Source organism: Oncorhynchus kisutch, linkage group LG30 (assembly GCF_002021735.2).
Source record: "Oncorhynchus kisutch isolate 150728-3 linkage group LG30, Okis_V2, whole genome shotgun sequence".
Lineage (NCBI taxonomy): Eukaryota > Metazoa > Chordata > Actinopteri > Salmoniformes > Salmonidae > Oncorhynchus > Oncorhynchus kisutch.
The window spans coordinates 846,863-865,713 of NC_034203.2; the positions used below are offsets into that span (position 1 = coordinate 846,863).

General features: G+C 42.4%; 1 protein-coding gene across 1 annotated transcript; it reads right to left on the reverse strand.

Annotated features, from left to right (window-relative positions):
- Window positions 1–1,066: 1,066 nt before the first annotated feature.
- ccr9a (chemokine (C-C motif) receptor 9a) lies at window positions 1,067–4,133 on the reverse strand. The gene is made up of 3 exons (XM_020466888.2): window positions 4,013–4,133; window positions 3,440–3,484; window positions 1,067–3,170 (listed from the first exon to the last, which is right to left on the reverse strand). The coding sequence occupies exons 2-3, from the start codon at window positions 3,482–3,484 to the stop codon at window positions 2,109–2,111; spliced, it is 1,107 nt and encodes a 368-aa protein (XP_020322477.1). The 5' UTR covers window positions 4,013–4,133; the 3' UTR covers window positions 1,067–2,108.
- Window positions 4,134–18,851: the final 14,718 nt, after the last annotated feature.

Sequence of the window (18,851 nt, forward strand, 5' to 3'; positions counted from 1 at the left end):
TTAAAGAGCAGAATAAAAGTTGAAAAACAAAAGTTAAAACACTCAGTGAGTCAAAAAGATCAAAGGTCTTAATAATTCGGTATATCCCGATGATTTAAAAAATGTCCCCCCTTTTTCAGTAACTATTAACAGTTGAACAGGGGGTTGTTATTACAAGATTAAGGCATTCACAAAATATGTGGTAATTGTTGCTCCAACACTCCGTTCTATAACACTGATGTCTTTTCTGCAGAGGAGTGATAAAGAACCGCATAATGTTTTCCTTCCAAATTCCCTCAGTCAATGAGCTTGTTGATTTCCATTGTGATTGGCGCAAGGTTTCCCACTCCACAAAAATGACCATGTTACCCTCCCATTCCCATTTGTTCTTTAAGTATAGTGTATTTTTAGATTTGGACTTTAAGAAGCCATTGTATAGTCTGGAGAATTTTTCTGCATGTTTCTGATTTACATGCAGATATTAATATTGTACTATAGTCTCTGAATCATCCTCCTTTATGAATTAATTAAAGGGGTGACATATTTGGAGATACTGTATCTATGGAAATCTTGACCTTCTAATCTTTGTCTGTCTTAGTACTTGGAAGCTTTGGAGTGCCCCCCTTGTGTACAAAAGTACAGCAGGCTGAGAGAATGGGATTGATTGTTGATAGGTCACTCCTTTAGATGGAAAACCAAGCACAGTTTTGGGTATGAAATCATTTTGATAATTTGATCAATTATCCAAAAGACATTTGGCTCAATCAAGCTATGACTTATTGACTCATTTTGAGCAACGTGTGTTTTTCTTCATCTCATAGGAAATAAATCCTGGGGAGGGAAAAGTTTGCGCATACATTAGACAAGTCTGTTGGGAAACCAGGCTGCTGCTTCCCTATTTGGCCACTAGATGGAGTCAATGAACTACCACATGAGTATGCCTCCAGCACCAGCCCCTTCTGCTGTGTAGCCCTGTATGGGCCGTTATGCTTTGCAAACAGATAAGAGTTGTGTGATACTTTTTGACAGCAACAAAACAATCTGTTGGTGGGAATTGTGTCTGTGCATGACTCCATGTATTTGTGCATTTGTGAGGGACTGTAGATGTTTATTTCTTAATGCACATTTGAGACACAATAACAGTGACCTAAATTGTTTTAAAGAAATGGGTATATTTACAATGATTATGTTGAGAATTGTCATTGTGAACATCATAGGCATTTTATACAACTTTTTGTTTATGACAATTTCACTCTCACTGTGAATGCTAAACATACACATCACAAATATGGTATTTCCTACTTAGAAAGTATTTCAACGAATTTATAAGTTTATTGATATGCTCCTGACAAAGAAATTGATACAAATAATATCCATAACATAGAGATGGATAGAGGGTACACTTCCCAAAAAAGCGGCAGAGCTTTACACGTTTTCAGACTATACACAATCCAGCACAGTAGGGGATGGTATGGAACTTTTCCATTTGCTTACAAACTGCTAATAAACTTTAAAATGGAGATAGTCCACAATGGCGCTGCCCATGCTGTCACAAAATCCATCATTGCAAAGAAAAGAGGTGTCTTCTCTTTCCCATCTCTCTGCTTTCTAAACAAATGCAAAAAAAAATTATAATAACAACATGGCTGAATTGGCAGAACATTATAGACCACTGCAAATGCATTAGACCAGTACAGGACCACTGTTGTCATGGTTAGCTCTTTCCAATCCCTGGCATCGTGAAACACAAACCCCCAACCAGACTGTGAATGTCCATCCAGCAAAATTGAGAAGTCACTAGGAAAAATGAGAAGGTCTTTGGACCAGCCAAAGAAGAGTCTCATCATAACCAACGCTTCTAGCAATGTACCCAAGAGGTCTTTGTCGACATTCCCCCAGCTCTCAGAAAGGGACCTCTTCCTTCCCCATGTCACTGTCTCAGCCTCAGCAATGGTCGGATAACCAAAGAAGATAAAAGTCTAATGCAAGAGTGGGCAACCGGGGGGGAAAAAACATTACAACCTCTGCATCATGGAATAGAGAGCATGTATGCAAACAAGTTTGTACAGACCTCAATTATTATGAGGGACTTCTGGTCGCAAGTGAAAGGTTGTACTATGACCGTGCCTTCAAAGCGAGAGTGCTTGTGTGGTGTCCGTGTCGGACATAACTGAGGAGCGCCCGGGGCCTCCCTGGATCTTGCGGAGTTTCCCCTTGGCCGGCCAGCAGTGGTAGATGCGGAGAAGCTTGAGGATGTCTCTGCGGAATCGTACGCCCACAAACACATACAGGAAGGGATTGAGGCAGGCGTGCGTGTAGGCCAGGCTCTTCAGCACCTGGCCGACCACATTGAACCGCTTTGCCGCACTGCAGTCTGTCTCAGTGCTGTTGGCCGCCTGGGTGGCCTCCATCACCAGCACGCTGTTGTACGGCAACTGGGAGAGGACAAACACAGCCACCACCACCAGGATCACGCGCAACGCCTTGTGTTTCTGGAAGCTGCGGGTTTTGAGCAGGGTGCGGATGATGCCGGTGTAGCAGAACACCATGACCAGCAGGGGCAGGCAGAAGCCCATGCAGATCTGAAGCCCCAGGACCATGATCTTGGTGCGGTTGTCCTGGTTACTCCAGTAGACCATGGTGCAGTAGCCCCGGCCCTCCAGCTTCTTGACGTTGGCGAACATGAACTCAGGCAGGGCCAAAGCCACGGCCAGTAGCCAGACGCAGGCGCACACCAACTTGCTGCAGCTCAGGCGCTGTCTCTTGGAGTTCTGGGCCATGGTGGTCTGGACGATGACCACGTAGCGATCAACGCTGATGCAGGTGAGCAGCAGCATGCTGCTGAAGAAGTTGATCTTGTAGAGGGCCGAGGTGACCTTGCAGAGACCCGAGCTGAAGTTCCATCCCTGGGTGGCCTCCACGGCCCAGAGGGGCAGAGTGCCCAGGAAGAAGAGGTCAGCCACAGCTAGGTTCAACAGGTAGACATCGGTCATGGTCTTGAGACGCTGGCGGAAGTGCAGGTAGATCCAAACCACGGTCAGGTTGCCCAGGCCACCCAGGATGATGATGGTCCAGTAGAGAGGCGGTTCGTACTGGCCTCGGAATGCCCTGACGGGAGATTTGTCGCACATAAAGTCTTCCAGATCGTCCTCACCAGCCGTGGGGGTGAAGCTGGAGTCATAGTCATACACCTGTGAATGAGACAGGAAAGCATACTGTAGCTTGTTGGACATGTGGACCAATTGTGCAAGTAAATGATACGAGCTGAAAACACAGTATAGACCAGGGGTCTCCAATATTTTATTTCATAAGAGCGACAAAAAAAAATGTATGTAATTGATCACTTGAAACAGTTATGAATTTAAATAATACAAATTTGATGTAAAAAAAAATGATTTTTCATACAAATATAACACAAACAATCTTTTACACAGTAGTAACAAATATATAAGTTGTTTACCTCTGAAGCCATTGGTGAAGTCACCAAGTCACCTATAATTGGCATCTGAAAAGAGAAGGAAGAGCAAAACAACATAGTCAGGAAAATAATGCACAGCTATTCAACATAAGTCATTGTGTAATATTGGCAGGCCTATATAGTAATGTATGCTCCATTTCTCACAGTCTCCTGCTTGTAGATAGTCAATGCTTCACAAATTCTATATTTTCTCTAGACTTGCATATCATTGCACATTGTTAGGCAAGAACACATCCTCCTTGTTTTACCATTTCTTATCACTTTGCAGTCAATCTGACGGAAATATCACAAAACAATGTCATGACATTTAGAAATGTCCTCGCTTAGCGTTTTGATCATTTTGATTGCACATCATTTAGAAATAAGTGAAGGACGGTGAAGTATCTAAATATCAAACACACATCCTGTCTGTGACTAATCTATTTCTGAGCATGATGTAAAGAAACAAAGTCAGACAGAAATACTACAACACCATTAAGTGCTTACATTATAGTAATACATGGCGTTATGTATAGAACACTACATGAGACCAGCTTTTCAGACAATTTGACTTACTGTCGTTCTCTGCTATTGTGAGTGAGATGTCAATCAGGCGCTTGAATTCAAAATGCTTGTTGGTCGCTTCCTTATCGCTAAGTTGCTTTAGGGAACTGTCTGGTAACAGTCTGTTGTTCTGCAGAGGCTTTTGAAGAATTTAGTTGAACCACAAGTGACGTGCGTGAAATCAGTATGCAAAACAGAGTGATATTCTATAGTATTAATTTGGGTGTTTTGCCCCTCTTGCCAGTGCAAACCTGCAGCATGCATAAAGACTTTTTTTAACTTCTCAGACTTTTTAAAACTTCTCAGGGATATTAGTCATTTATGAAATTGTGAATGTACCTGTCCTGTATACAATGGATGAGTCATAGGAAATTACTTTTTCTATTCTCAGCAGAATTGTCTTCTGCCCTATGAACGCTTTCAAGACACGTTTGTTCACATACCGATTTACAGTAAATTGTTCCGTGGTGTACTTATATTTCGATTTTGGTTCAGAGATTTCGCTTTGAAATCTCCAATGTGACAATGTGTTTTAGACTTCTTGACTGTAGATTAAGCATATGCATTATGCATTATGATTTTTGCTGAGGGCACCCACACATATACACACACACACTCACCACACACATAATTATCCTCTTCCCTCCTCTTAGGAGTGAAGGCCTATACTGCACAAATTTACTTAGGTTGTTACTCCAGGCACCATGGCGTAATTTTGTGGTTACCATTTCCTAATATTACTGTAATTGATTGAGGAGATGGTCCACTCACCTTGGCTAGCGAGTCCACTAACCTGGTGTCGAGGGGGCTGAATCGGTCCCTGATTAGAGGGAAGGATGAAAACCAACACTGTAACATAAGGCTGCAACATGGGTGGGGGTAGAAACTTATTGTTCTATTGCTTAAATCCTAATCATATACAGTATGTTATTATATATTATATTCATGTAGACTGTAGTCTGTCTCTACTTGTCAAACGTTGGCTTGGTAAGTAGGGTTGACACTGGAGAAGATAAGTAAGGTGATACACTCAAAACAAATGGCGCCAAGTTAAAAACAGCTCAAAGTGTGATTGTATTTTTTTACTCTGCATAACACCCACTGTTCAAGAGTGACACAGTGTCAGGCATACTATCATATGAAGATTGCTTATGACTCAATCAGATGAATTGAAGACAAGACAACGCAACATTTGCCTTGTATGCATGGTCCAAAACCGTTATGACATGTGTTGGCATTAAGTTTTGAAAACGTTTCAAATGTTGTAATGTAGATAGATAGGGTTTACACTCTTAGAAAAAAGGGTTCCAAAAGGGTTATTCAGCTGTACACACAGAACTATGTTTGGTTCCATGTAGAACCCTCAAATATATGTCACTTTAAAAAAAATGTATTTACCTTTATTTAACTAGGCAAGTCAGTTAAGAACAAATTCTTATTTTCAATGACAGCCTAGGAACAGTGGCTTAACTGCCTGTTCAGGGGCAGAACAACAGATTTGTACCGTGTCAGCTCGGGGGTTTGAACTTGCAACCTTCCGGTTACTAGTCCAACGCCCTAACCACTAGGCTACCCTGTGCCAAATACAACCTTACTTATGCTGAATACAACGGGTGTAGACCTTACCATGAAATGCTTACTTACAAGCCCTTAACCAACAGTTAAGATTTTATCAAATGTTAACTAAATGATCTAAAGTTTTTAAAAAAGAAAAGAGGTTATATACAGGACCGCTACCGAGTCAATGTGCGGCAGGGGTACAGATTAGTCGAGGTAATTTGTAAATGACTATGCATAGATAATAACAGTGAGTAACAGCAGTTTTTTTTAAAGGGTGGGGGGACAATGCAAATAGTCCGGGTGGCCATTTGATTAATTGTACAGCGGTATTATGGCTTGGGGGTAGAAGTTGTTAAGGTGCTCTGGTAGCGCTTGCCTTGCGGTAGCAGAGAAAACAGCCTATGACTTGGGTGACTGGAGTCTTTGACCATTATTTTTTGGATCTTCCTCTGACACCGCCGAATATATAGGTCCTGGATGGCAAAACGCTTGGCACCAGTGTTGTACTGGGCTGTACGCACTACCCTCTGTAGTGCCTTACAGTCAGATGCCAAGCAGTTGCCATACCAGGTGGTGATACAACCGGTCAGGATGCTCTCGATGGTGCAGCTGTAGAAACTTTGAGGATCTGGGGACTCCTATGGGGGAAAAGGTGTTGTCTTGCCATCTTCACAACTTTCTTTGTGTGTTTGGACCATGATAGTTTGTTGGTGATATGGACACCAAGGAACTTGAAACTCTCGACCTGCTTTACTACAGCCCCATCGATGTGAATGGGGGCATGTTCTGGCCTCCTTTTCCTGTCGTCCCCGATCATCTCCTTTGTCTTGCTCACGCTGAGGGAGAGGTTGTTGTCCTGGCACCACACTGTCAGTTCACTGACCTCCTCCCTATAGGCTGTCTCATCATTGTCGGTGATCAGGCCTACCACTATTGTGTTGTCAGCAAACTTAATAAGGGTGTTGGAGTCGTGCTTGTCCACACAGTCGTGGGTGAACAAGGAGTACAGGAGAGGACTAAGCATGGACCCCTGAGGGGCCCCCTTATTGAGGATCAGCGATGTGTTATTGCCTACCCTTACCACCTGGGGGGCTGCCCGTTGGGAAGTCCAGGATCCAGTTGCACAGGGAGGTGTATAGTCTCAGGGTCCTTAGCTTGGTAATGAGCTTTGTGGGCACTATGGTGTTGGACGCTGAGCTGTAGTCAATGAACAGCATGATCACATAGGTGTTCCTTTTGTCCAGGTGGGAAAGGGCAATGTGGAGTGCGATTGAGATTGCGTCATCTGTGGATCTGTTGGGTGGTATGCAAATTGGAGTGGGTCTAGGGTTTCCGGGATGATGAGGTTGATGTGAGTCATGACCAGCCTTTCAAAGCACTTCATGGCTACGGACGTGAGTGCTACAGGTCGGTAGTCATTTAGCCAGGCTACCTTTCCTTTCTTTGGCACAGGGACTATGGTGGTCTGCTTGAAACATGTAGGACAGACTTGGACAGGGAGAGGTTCAAAATGTCAGTGAAGACACTTTCCAGTTGGTCCACGCAGGCTTTGAGTACACGTCCTGGTAATCCATCTGGCCCCACGGCCTTGTGAATGTTGACCTGTTTAAAGGTCTTGCTCACATCGGCTACAGAGTGCAAACAGTCCTGTAGTGTAGCATAATCTGATGCGGACACCAGTGAGAGAGTCACTGGTACTCCTGCTGTAGTTTTAGCTTGTAAGCAGGATTCAGGAGGATAGAATTATGGTCAGATTTGCCAAATGGAGGGCGAGGAAGAGCTTGGTATGCATCTCTGTGTGGAGTAAAGGTGGTCTAGAGTTTTTTTCCCCTCTGGTTGTACATGTGACATAAATCCTATTACATGATGGTAGAAATTAGATCAAAAGGATTTTAGTTTGCCTGCATTAAAGTCCCAGGCCACTAGGAGCACTGCTTCTGGATGAGCATTTTCTTGTTTGACCTTATACAGCTTGAGTGCAGTCTTGGTGTCAGCGTCAGTTTGTGGTGGTAAATAGATGGCTATGAAAAATATAGATAAACTCTCTTGGTAGATAGTGTGGTCTACATTTTATCATGAGGTACTCAGGCAAGCAATACCTCAAACCTACCTTAATATTAGATATTGAGCACCAGCTATTATTGACAAATAGACACACACCCCCACCCCTCGTCTTACCAGACGTAGCTGTTCCTTCCTGCGATGCACGGAAAACCCAGCCAACTGTATATTATCCATGTTGTCATTCAGCCACGACTCGGTGAAGCATGAGATATTACAGTTTTAATGTCCCGTTGGTAGGATAGTCTCGAACGGAGCACATCCAGTTTATTCTCCAGCGATTGCGCATTGGCCAGTAGAACGGATGGTAGAGGCGGGTTACCCACTCGCCGACTAATTCCCACAAGGCAACCTGATCTGCGCCCTCTATATCTCCTTCTTTTCTTCAAGCGAATGATGGGGATTTGGGCCTTGTCCGGGAGCCCCATTATATCCTTTGCGTCAGACTCATTAAAGAAAAAATCTTCATCCAGTTCGGGGTGAGTAATCGCTGTTCTGATATCCAGAAATTATTTTTGGTCATAGACATTAGCATCAACATTATGTACAAAATACGTTACAAACAATGCGGGGGAAAAAAACACACAAAATAGCACAATTGTTTAGGAGCCAGTAAAACAGCAGCCCCCCCCCCCCCAGTGCCATTCTACATGGAACCCAAAATGGATCTTCAAAGGGTTCTCCTAAGGGGACAGCCGAATAACCCATTTAGGTTGTAGATAGGAGGTTCTACGAGTTCAGGTTATTTTAGGTTCTAAAAGTGTATGAACAGTAATTTCAAAATCTAGACTAATTTCTAGTCTAGTAATAACATTCCATCCCTGGATGCCCCCGGCAGAATATGGAAAGTCGACACTTTCATGCTTGCCTTGACTCGACTTTTAGGCCGCTGTACTGTGTTCATTAACAACTAGTGATATTTCACCTGTCATATCAAGTGCATCTGCACATCATTTGAGAGAAGACATATTGAGAAACACAAACGTGGGCGGGAAAAGCAGTATAACTGATTGGAAATTAGACAGAAGTGTGTGTGTGTGTGTCCTACACTGTAATAAGATACATTTTAAAACTTTGCTTGAACTCTTCATCATAAGGGACTGCTTATAATGATAATAAAGCCTACAACCACTGTAATGACACAAATCAGTGTTTACACCAGCAAACTGACGAGGCATATTGCTAACCGATAGCTTAGTTAGACAACAGCTTTTGCCCCGACACTGTAAAGCCAGATGCCATAAACTGACACAAACATGACTGTTTAAAACATCTGGCATGCTATTTTTTTGTGTTATTAGGAACTTATGGCGAAGGGTGAAAATAAAGTGAATAAGACTGTGTGTATGTGTGTGTGTGGGGAGGGGGGCAGGGCGGGGGGGTGGGGGGGTGAGAAGCCAGACTGAGGCAGACTGTGTCTTACCCTCTGTCCTCTCTGGAGGGGTTAGTGTGTGAGGGTTCTCACCTGCTCCCTTTTAGGAAGAATGTCCTGGAAACATAACCTTCTAGATCCTTTGACCAGGACACACACATCTCAACCTCCACAAATGTGAGTGTGTCTGTGTGTGGTTGCATGTGTATGTCAGTTGTTTAAGTGTATGCTGTGTGGTTTATGTGCGGTCTATCTGTAGTCAGAAGGAGCTGGGGTGCAGACAGCAGACGGTGGGAGTGGAGGTGTTCACTTGAAGAAGTGTCTGGTGTGGGAGGAGGACATGCAGATGTACTAGTTCCTGGACAGAAAGGTGACATATTAGTCTTTCCCTACACTCTACCCATTACCACCTACTCTCACCCTAGCCCCTTACTCTTAAACCACTAACCCCCAAGTTTCCAACATGACCTGACAGGAGTAGTTGAAGGCGGAGCAGGCCTCATACCTGCGGCAGCACCCGGAGCCCCACGCCATGATGGCTGATATTTTGCAGTTCCTGTTACTACGAAAACCGAGCAACATGTTCATGTTCACCCGAGAGTACTTCCCCTTCGCCTCCCACTGACCCCCAGGGGACACCTTCAACTAGTATGTACCTTATGTATGTACGTACCTTATCAAATATGAATGTTTTTATGTATGTATGTTTTGTATTTTATACAAACAAAAAACAGTAGACAGTAAAAACAGTATGAGCTACACTAACAAATCCCAGTCAACTCTGTTGATATGGCAATCACAAGAGTTACAGTTAAAGTTTTTACATACACCTTAGACAACTACATTTAAACTCAGGTTTTCACAATTCCTGACATTTAATACAAGTAAAAATTCCCTGTCTTAGGTTAGTTAAGATCACCACTTTATTTTAAAACCTCTCTGGGATAGGTTTTAGCCAGGGAAAATGCAGAGCGCCAAATTCAAATAAAATACTATAAAAATCTAACTTTCATTAAATCACACATGTAAGATGCCAAATTAAAGCTACACCCGTGAATCCAGCCAACATGTCAGTTTTCAAAAAGTTTTTTGGGCGAAAGCATAAGATGCTATTATCTGATGATAGCACAAAAGTAAACAAAGATAGAAGCATATTTCAACCCTGCAGGCACAACACAAAACGCAGAAATAAAAATATAATTCATGCCTTACCTTTAACGAGCTTCTTTTGTTGGCACTCCAATATGTCCCATAAACATCACAAATGGTCCTTTTGTTAGATTAATTCCGTCAATATATATCCAAAATGTCAATTTATTTGGTGCGTTTGAAAAACACAGCTTCCAACTTGCGCCATGTCACTACAAAATATCTCAAAAGTTACCTGTAAACTTTGCCAAAACATTTCAAACTACTTTTGTAATACAACTTTAGGTATTTTTAAACATTAATAATGGATCAAATTGAAGACAGGATGATCTGTGTTCAATACAAAAAGAAAACAAACTGACGCAACTTTTCTGGTCATGCGCCTCTCTCAAACAGTCCACTTCAAGTGACTCTCATTCAAGTGACTCTCATGGCCGTACTTCTTCATTACACAAAGGAAAAACCTCAACCAATTTCTAAAGACTGGTGACATCCAGTGGAAGCGGTAGGAACTGCAAACAATTCCCTTAAAAATCTGGTTTCCCAATGAAAATTCATTGAAAAGACAGACACCGCAAAAAAAATATCTGAATGGTTTGTCCTCTGTGTTTTGCCTGCTACATAAGTTCTGTTATACTCACAGACATGATTCAAACAGTTTTAGATACTTCAGAGTGTTTTCTATCCAAATCTAATAATAATATGCATATCTTATATTCTGGGGATAAGTAGCAGGCAGTTGAATTTGGGCACGCTATTTATCCAAAAGTGAAAATGCTGCCCCCTATCCCGAAGAAGTTTTAAGAATGTGAAATGTCAGAATAATAGTTGAGAGAATATATTATTTATTTCAGCTTTTATTTCTTTCATCACATTCCCAGTGGGTCAGAAGTTTACAGACACTCAATTAGTATTTGGTAGCATTGCCTTTAAATTGTTTAACTTGGGTCAAATGTTTTGGGTAGCCTCCCACAAGCTTCCCACAATACGTTGGGTGAATTTTGGCCCATTCCTCCTGACAGAGCTGGTGTAACTGAGTCAGGTTTGTACACGCACAACGCTTTTTCAGTTCTGCCCACAAATTTTCTATAGGATTGGGGTCAAGGCTTTGTTATGGCCACTCCAATACTTTGACTTTCTTGTCATTAAGCCATTTTGCCACAACTATGGAAGTATGCTTGGTGTCGTTGTCCATTTGGATGACCCATTTGCGACCAAGCTTTAAGTTTAAGTTGTCTTGAGATGTTATCTCAATATATCCACAGAAATGTTTGTCCTCATGATGCCATCTATTTTGTGAAGTGCACCAGTCCCTCCTGCAGCAAAGCATCCCTCAACATGATGCTGCCACCCCCATGCTTCATGGTTGGGATGGTGTTCTTTGGCTTGCAAGCCTACCCCCTTTCCTCCAAACATAACGATGGTCATTATGGCCAAACAGTTATATTTTTGTTTCATCAGAACATAGGACATTTCTCCAAGAAGTACAATCTTTGTCCCCATTTGCAGTTGCAAACCGTAGTCTGGCTTTTTTTATGGTGGTTTTGGAGCAGTGGCTTCTTCCTTGCTGAGTGGCCTTTCAGGCTATGTCGATATAGCCTGACATAGGGCCACATTTTACTGTGGATATAGATACTTTTGTACCTGTTTCCTCCAGCATCTTCACAAGGGCCTTTGCTGTTGGTCTCCTTCCTGAGCGGTATGACGGCTGCGTGGTCCCATGATGTTAATACTTGCGTCCTATTGTTTATACAGATGAACGTGGTACTTTCAGAAGTTTTGAAAATGCTCCCAAGGATGAACCAGACTTGTGGAGTTTTTTTCTAATTTATTTTGATTTTCCCATGATGTTGAGCAAAGAGGCACTGAGATTGAAGGTAGGCCTTGAAATACATCCACAGGAACACTTCCAATTGACTCAATAGCCTATCAGAAGCTTCTAGAGCCATGACATCATTTTCTGGAATTTTCCAAGCCTTTTAAAGGCACAGTCAACTTAGTGTATGTTAACTTCTGGCCCACTGTAATTGTGATACAGTGAATTATAAGTTAAATAATCTGTCTGTAAACAATTGTTGGAAAAATGACTTGTGTCATGCACAATGTAGATGTCCTAACCGACTTGCCAATACTATAGTTTGTTAATAATACATTTGTGGAGTGGTTGAAAAACGACTTTTAATGACTCCAACCTAAGTATATGTAAACTTCCGACTTCAACTGTATGTTAGTTGGTGTGAATGAAAGAAAATGTATTATTTAATGTCTTCTACATTTTCCATGCTTTATTTATCCTAGAGTGTGATAATTTCAGTAAGTAATACTTTGCTTTAGCTCAGATGTGATCACCCCATAAATTATGCTCATGCTTGTCTTACTCGACATGTAAGGATATGGTTTGCACAAATGCATCTTCAGGATTTTCATTGAATGGCAAAGATGTTCAATGATTAATCAATTTACAGAATGCAATACATTTACTAACAATTAAAATGTGTTTATTTTAACAGATAAACAACATATTACTACATGACAGTAACTCTCCTAGTGGGACTGTTGTATAGCCATGGTGCTAGTGCTGCTAAACTAAACTAAGCTCCACCAGACCACATACACAGCCACACAGTCAGGATGGGACAGGATGACCTAGCCACACTTCCCCACAGCGCTGTTCTTCACTCTCTCTTACACCTTCATCGTCATCATCAACACCGCCAGCACTCTTTTTGTTCTGTTCATCTTTAGATAGAACGATATGTAGCTACAGTGGGCCAGTGACGATAGATGGAGAGGCCCACAGTCTGAAAAGGGTGTAAAGGATCATGTGAAAGCTTGAAATTGTCCGGGAGTATTTAAACAGTTGCTGTTCAGAGAGGGGAGGCTGGCTGGGCTGTACTTTGTTTGTTTTCACCCCTCTTCGTCCCCCTCTCAAACCTCCCTAACCAGGTCCAAAAACAACCCCTGTAAGAACTTAGAGCTTGTTTTCAAACTGGGCGTGTCTCTAATAGCTTGGCCCTGTTCAAAAACAACCCCTAACCCCACCGCACTTCATGTAGATCTGAAAGAAATTGATAGGTTTAATCAATATGGTAGTAGCCACATTTGTTCCACCATCCAGTCTTCTGAGATCTTGCCTAGGGGTTAGGGGCTAGGTGTTGTTTTGGGACAGGTGCTATGTCTTCTATCTAGTCTCTCGTTCCTGACTCTAACCCTGGTGCAGTTTAATCTCATGTTCAATGCAAATGTTCAAGGCTTTCGACTCTGTCAATCACAACATTCTTATTGGCAGACTCGACAGCCTTGGTTTCTCAAATGATTGCCTCGCCTGGTTTATCAACTACTTCTCTGATAGAGTTCAGTGTGTCAAATCGGAGGGCCTGTTGTCCGGACCTGTGACAGTCTATGGGTGTACCACAGAGTTCAATTCTCGGGCCGACTCTCTTTTCTGTATACTTCAATGATGTTGCTCTTGCTGCTGGTGATTCTCTGATCCACCTCTACGCAGACGACACCATTCTGTATACTTCTGGCCCCTCCTTGGACACTGTGTTAACTAACCTCCAGACGAGCTTCAATGCCATTACAACTCTCCTTCCGTGGCCTCCAACTGCTCTTAAACGCAAGTAAAACTAAATGCATGCTTTTCAATCGATTGCTGCCCGCACCTGCTCGCACTACTCTGGACGGCTCTGACTTAGAATACGTGAACAACTACAAATACCTGGGTGTCTGGTTAGACTGTAAACTCTCCTTCCAGACTCACATTAAGCATCTCCAATCCAAAATTAAATCTAGAATCGGCTTCCTATATCGCAACAAAGCATCCTTCACTCATGCTGCCAAACATACCCTTGTAAAACTGACCATCCTACCGATCCTCGACTTCGGTGATGTCATCTATAAAATAGCCTCCAAAACTCTACTCAACAAACTGGATGCAGTCTATCACAGTGCCATCCGTTTTATCACCAAAGCCCCATACACTACCCGCCATTGCGACCTGTACGCTCTCGTTGGTTGGCCCTCGCTTCATACTAGTCGCCAAACCCACTGGCTACAGGTTATCTACAAGTCTCTGCTAGGTAAAGCCCCGCCTTATCTCAGCTCACTGGTCACCATAGCAGCACCCACTCATAGCACGCGCTCCAGCAGGTATATCTCACTGGTCACCCCCAAAGCCAATTCCTCCTTTGGTCATCTTCCCTTCCAGTTCTCTGCTGCCCTTGACTGGAACGAATTGCAAAAATCTCTGAAGCTGGAGACTCACATCTCCCTCACTAGCTTTAAGCACCAGCTGTCAGAGCAGTTTAGCCTATCTGTAAACAGCCCATCTATCTACCTACCTCATACTGGTATTTATTTATTTATTCATTTTGCTCCTTTGCACCCCAGTATCTCTACCTGCATATTCATCTTCTGCCGATCTACCATTCCAGTGTTTAATTGCTATATTGTAATTACTTCGCCACCATGGCCTATTTATTTCCTTAACTTACCTCATTTGCACTCACTGTATATAGACTTTTTGTTTTCTTTTGTTCTACTGTATTATTGACTGTATGTTTTGTTTATTCCATGTGTAACTCTGTTGTATGTATCGAATTGCTACGCTTTATCTTGGCCAGGTCGCAGTTGGAAATGAGAACTTGTTCTCAACTAGCCTACCTGGTTAAATAAAGGTGAAATAAATAAAAGGGAGATCAGAGTAGTTTGCTTCCTTTAAAAATGCTTTTATAATTTAAATCAGAATATCACAGCTTGAGTATTTTTCACAGATTTTCTTTCTCGTTTCTGTTGTTTTTTTTAAAAATTTATAATTACAATGGGAGAAAAACAAGATGTTTGAAGACAGCCTTTGGGCTGGACACTGTAATCATCGGTTGTTTTTCAGACAAAACAAAAAGGAAAATTGTTTGCAATTAATAGTTTGTAAGATGAGACCGAGTAAGTAAGGTTGTTAAAAATATAAATAGAATTAGAACCTTTGTATCTATTGAACATTTATTTTAACATTGTTTCAGATTTTCTTTGAAATGGTCTCTGCATTATATACACTGAGTATACAAAACATTAGGAACACCTTCCTAATATTGAGTTGCATCCCACCCCAAGCCTCGATTCATTGGGGCATGGACTACAAGGTGTCGAAAGCATTCCACAGGGATGCTGGCCCATGTTGACTCCAATGCTTCTCACAGTTGTGTCAAGTTGACTGGATGTCCTTTGGGTGGTGGACCATTCTTGATACACACGGGAGACTGTTGAGCGTGGAAAGACCCTGCAGCGCTGCAGTTCTCGACACACAAACCGGTGCGGCTGCCACCTACTACAATACCCTGTTCAAAGGCACTTAAATATTTTGTCCTGCCCATTCACCATCTGAATGGCACACATACACAATCCATATCTCAAGGTTTAAAAATCCTTCTTTAACCTGTCTCTCCCCTTCATCTACACGGATTGAAGTGGATTTAACAAGTGACATCAATAAGGGATCATCGCTTTTACCTGGATTGCAACTGGATCCTAGACTTCCTGACGGGACGTCCCTAGGTGGTAAGGGTAGGCAGCAACACATCTGCCACGCTGATCCTCAACACTGGGGCCCCAAAAAAGTTATATAGCTGCACCATCGAGAGCATCCTGACCAGTTGTATCACTGCCTCGGCATCTGACCATAAGGCGCTACAGAGGGTAGTGCGTACGGCCCAGTACATCACTGGGTCTAAGCTTCCTGCCATCTTGGACCTATATACTAGACGGTGTCAGAGGAAGGCCCCAAAAATGGTCAAAAACAGTCACCCAAGTCTCTGTGCTACCGCACGACAAGTCCAAAAGGCTCCTTAACAGCTTCCACCCCCAAGCTATACAAGTGCTTAACAATTAATCAAATGGCCACCCAGACAATTTACATTGACCCCCCCTTGTTTTTACACTGCTGCTACTCGCTGTTTATTATCTATGCGTATTCACTTTACCCCTACCTACATGTACAAATTACCTCGACTAACCTGTACCCCTGCACGTTGACTCGATGCCAGTACCCCTCTGTATATAGCCTTGTTAATATTATTTTATTGTGTTCCTTATTGAATTTTTTACTTAATTAAATAAATAGAGTCAAGAAAATATTTAACTGCATTGTTGGTTATGGGCTGGTAAGTAAGCATTTCACAGTAAGGTCTACACCTAACATTGGATTTTATTTGATTCACCTGGTCATTCCAGGAAATGGTCCTTAATGTTTTTTTACACTCAGTGTATGTAAATAGTGTACTTCAAAGATTTATGGGTGAAATTATAATTATTACACTAGTTGGAAGTTCTTCCTTTCAGAAGATAGTGATATTTCTAATGGAGAAAAATATATACACAATAACATAAAAAAATGAATCTTGAATATGCAGGTTAATCTTTTTTATTTTCTGTTGTACATCAAGAGAATTCAGGTGTATCTTAATGAAACGTTTGGTATAGGAGATCTCTATGGAATCCTCTTTATCTATGACTGAACCGGTGTTACGGGTGTGTGGAGACCATGGCCGCTTCATGAGTTATGACGACTGGACTGATAAGGAAAATGTGTTTGAACCAACTGACATTGTGTTGATAAACGTCAATACTTGGTGGTATGAGCACTGGGGCCTGTTCAAAGGGATGCAACGTCAATAAATGTTCACATAGAAATGTAACATAGATATGTGTAGAACAGATATGGGAATATCTGTCATATAGAATAGGGAATCGTGTTGCCTCTATTAATTTCATTTCTGTGCAAGTTTTCCCGAAAGCTTCATAACACCAAGATCATTTTACAACCATCGCCTACAATGGACTTGTAAAACGAATAGTTTAACGCTATAAATCTTCTGGGAAACTCACCCCGGAATGTTTCACCTCCCTGAAAACACCCCAGGAGATTAGGGAATGTGTGAAGCACCCATGTAGGCTTAGTGAGGATTCTCCCAGGTCTAACAGTGGGAGTGGTTTTTCCTTAATCTGACACCAATTAAAATAGCTTTGACAGACCTTTTTGTAGCTGACCTTAGACCTACTGAACGTCCTCTCACTGTCAAATTAGTTTATTTACAGCAATCTTAACATGTGTAAATATTTGTATGAACATAAGATTCAATAACTGAGACATAAACTAAACAAGTTCCACAGACATGTGACTAACAGGAATTGAATAATGTGTCCCTTTGTGTGGGGGGGGGGGTCAAAAAGTAACAGTCAATACAGCTGGTGGCCCCACCAGATACTAAGTATTGCAGTGCATCTCCTCCTCATGGACTGCACCAGATTTGCCAGTTCTTGCTGTGAGATGTTACCCCAGTCTTCCACCAAGGCACCTGCTAGTTCCCGTACATTTCTAGGAAATGGCCCTAGCCCTCACCCTCTGATACAATACAACAGGTCCCAGACGTGCTCAATGGGATTGAGATCCGGGCTCTTCGCTGGCCATGGCAGAACACTGACATCCCTGTCTTGCAGGAAATCACACACAGAACTAGCAGTATGGCTGGTTGCATTGTCATGCTTGAGGGTCAAGATTTTTGTATATTTTTATTTCACCTTTATTTAACCAGGTAGGCTAGTTGAGAACAAGTTCTCATTTACAACTGCGACCTGGCCAAGATGTGGCCAGTGAACAGACAACAACACAGAGTTACACATGGAGTAAACAATTAACAAGTCAATAACACAGTAGAAAAAAAAGAAGAAAAAGAGAGTCTATATACATTGTGTGCAAAAGGCATGAGGAGGTAGGCGAATAATTAAAATTTTGCAGATTAACACTGGAGTGATAAATGATCAGATGGTCATGTACAGGTAGAGATACTGGTGTGCAAAAGAGCAGAAAAGTAAATAAATATAAACAGTATGGGGATGAGGTAGGTAATGAGGTAAACAGTATGGGGATGAGGTAGGTAAAGTCTTCCCTGTAACGCACAGCATTGAGATTGCCTGCAATGACAACAAGCTCAGTCCGATGATGCTGTGACATACCGCCCCAGACCATGACAGACCCTCCTCCTCGGTGTAACGCTCATTCCTTCGACGATCAACGCGAATCAGACCATCACCCCTGGCGAGAACAAACTGAGACTCATCAGTGAAGAGCACTTTTTGCCAGTCCTGTCTGGTCCAGCAACAGTGGGTTTGTGCCCATAGGCAACGTTGTTGCCGGTGATGTCTGGTGAGGGCCTACAAGCCCTCAGTCCAGCCTCTCTCAGCCTATTGCGGACAGTCTGAGCACTAATGAAAGGATTGTGCGTTCCTGGTGTAACTCGTGCAGTTGTTGTCTTCATCTTGTACCTGTCCCGTAGGTGATGTTCAAATGTACCGATCCTGTGCAGGTGTTGTTACACGTGGACTGCCACTGTGAGGACAATCAGCTCTCCGTCCTGTCTCCCTGTAGCGCTGCCTTAGGCGTCTCACAGTACGGACATTGCAATTTATTGCCCTGGCCACATCTGCAGTCGTCATGCCTCCTTGCAGCATGCCTAAGGCACGTTCACGCAGATGAGCGGGGACCCTGGGCATCTTTCTTTGTGTTTTTCAGAGACAGTAGAAAGACCTCTTTAGTGTCCTAAGTTTTCGTAACTGTGACCTTAATTGCCTACCTTCTGTAAGCTGTTAGTGTCTTAATGAACGTTCTACAGGTGCATGTTCATTAATTGTTTATGGGTCATTGAACAAGCATGG

Coding starts and splice junctions, on each gene's coding strand:
- ccr9a (XM_020466888.2), bottom strand. CDS start 3,484: ATGCCAATTATAGGTGACTTGGTGACTTCACCAATGGCTTCAGAG. Junction 3,171..3,439: donor CTTCACCAATGGCTTCAGAG/GTAAACAACTTA, acceptor TCTCATTCACAG/GTGTATGACTATGACTCCAG.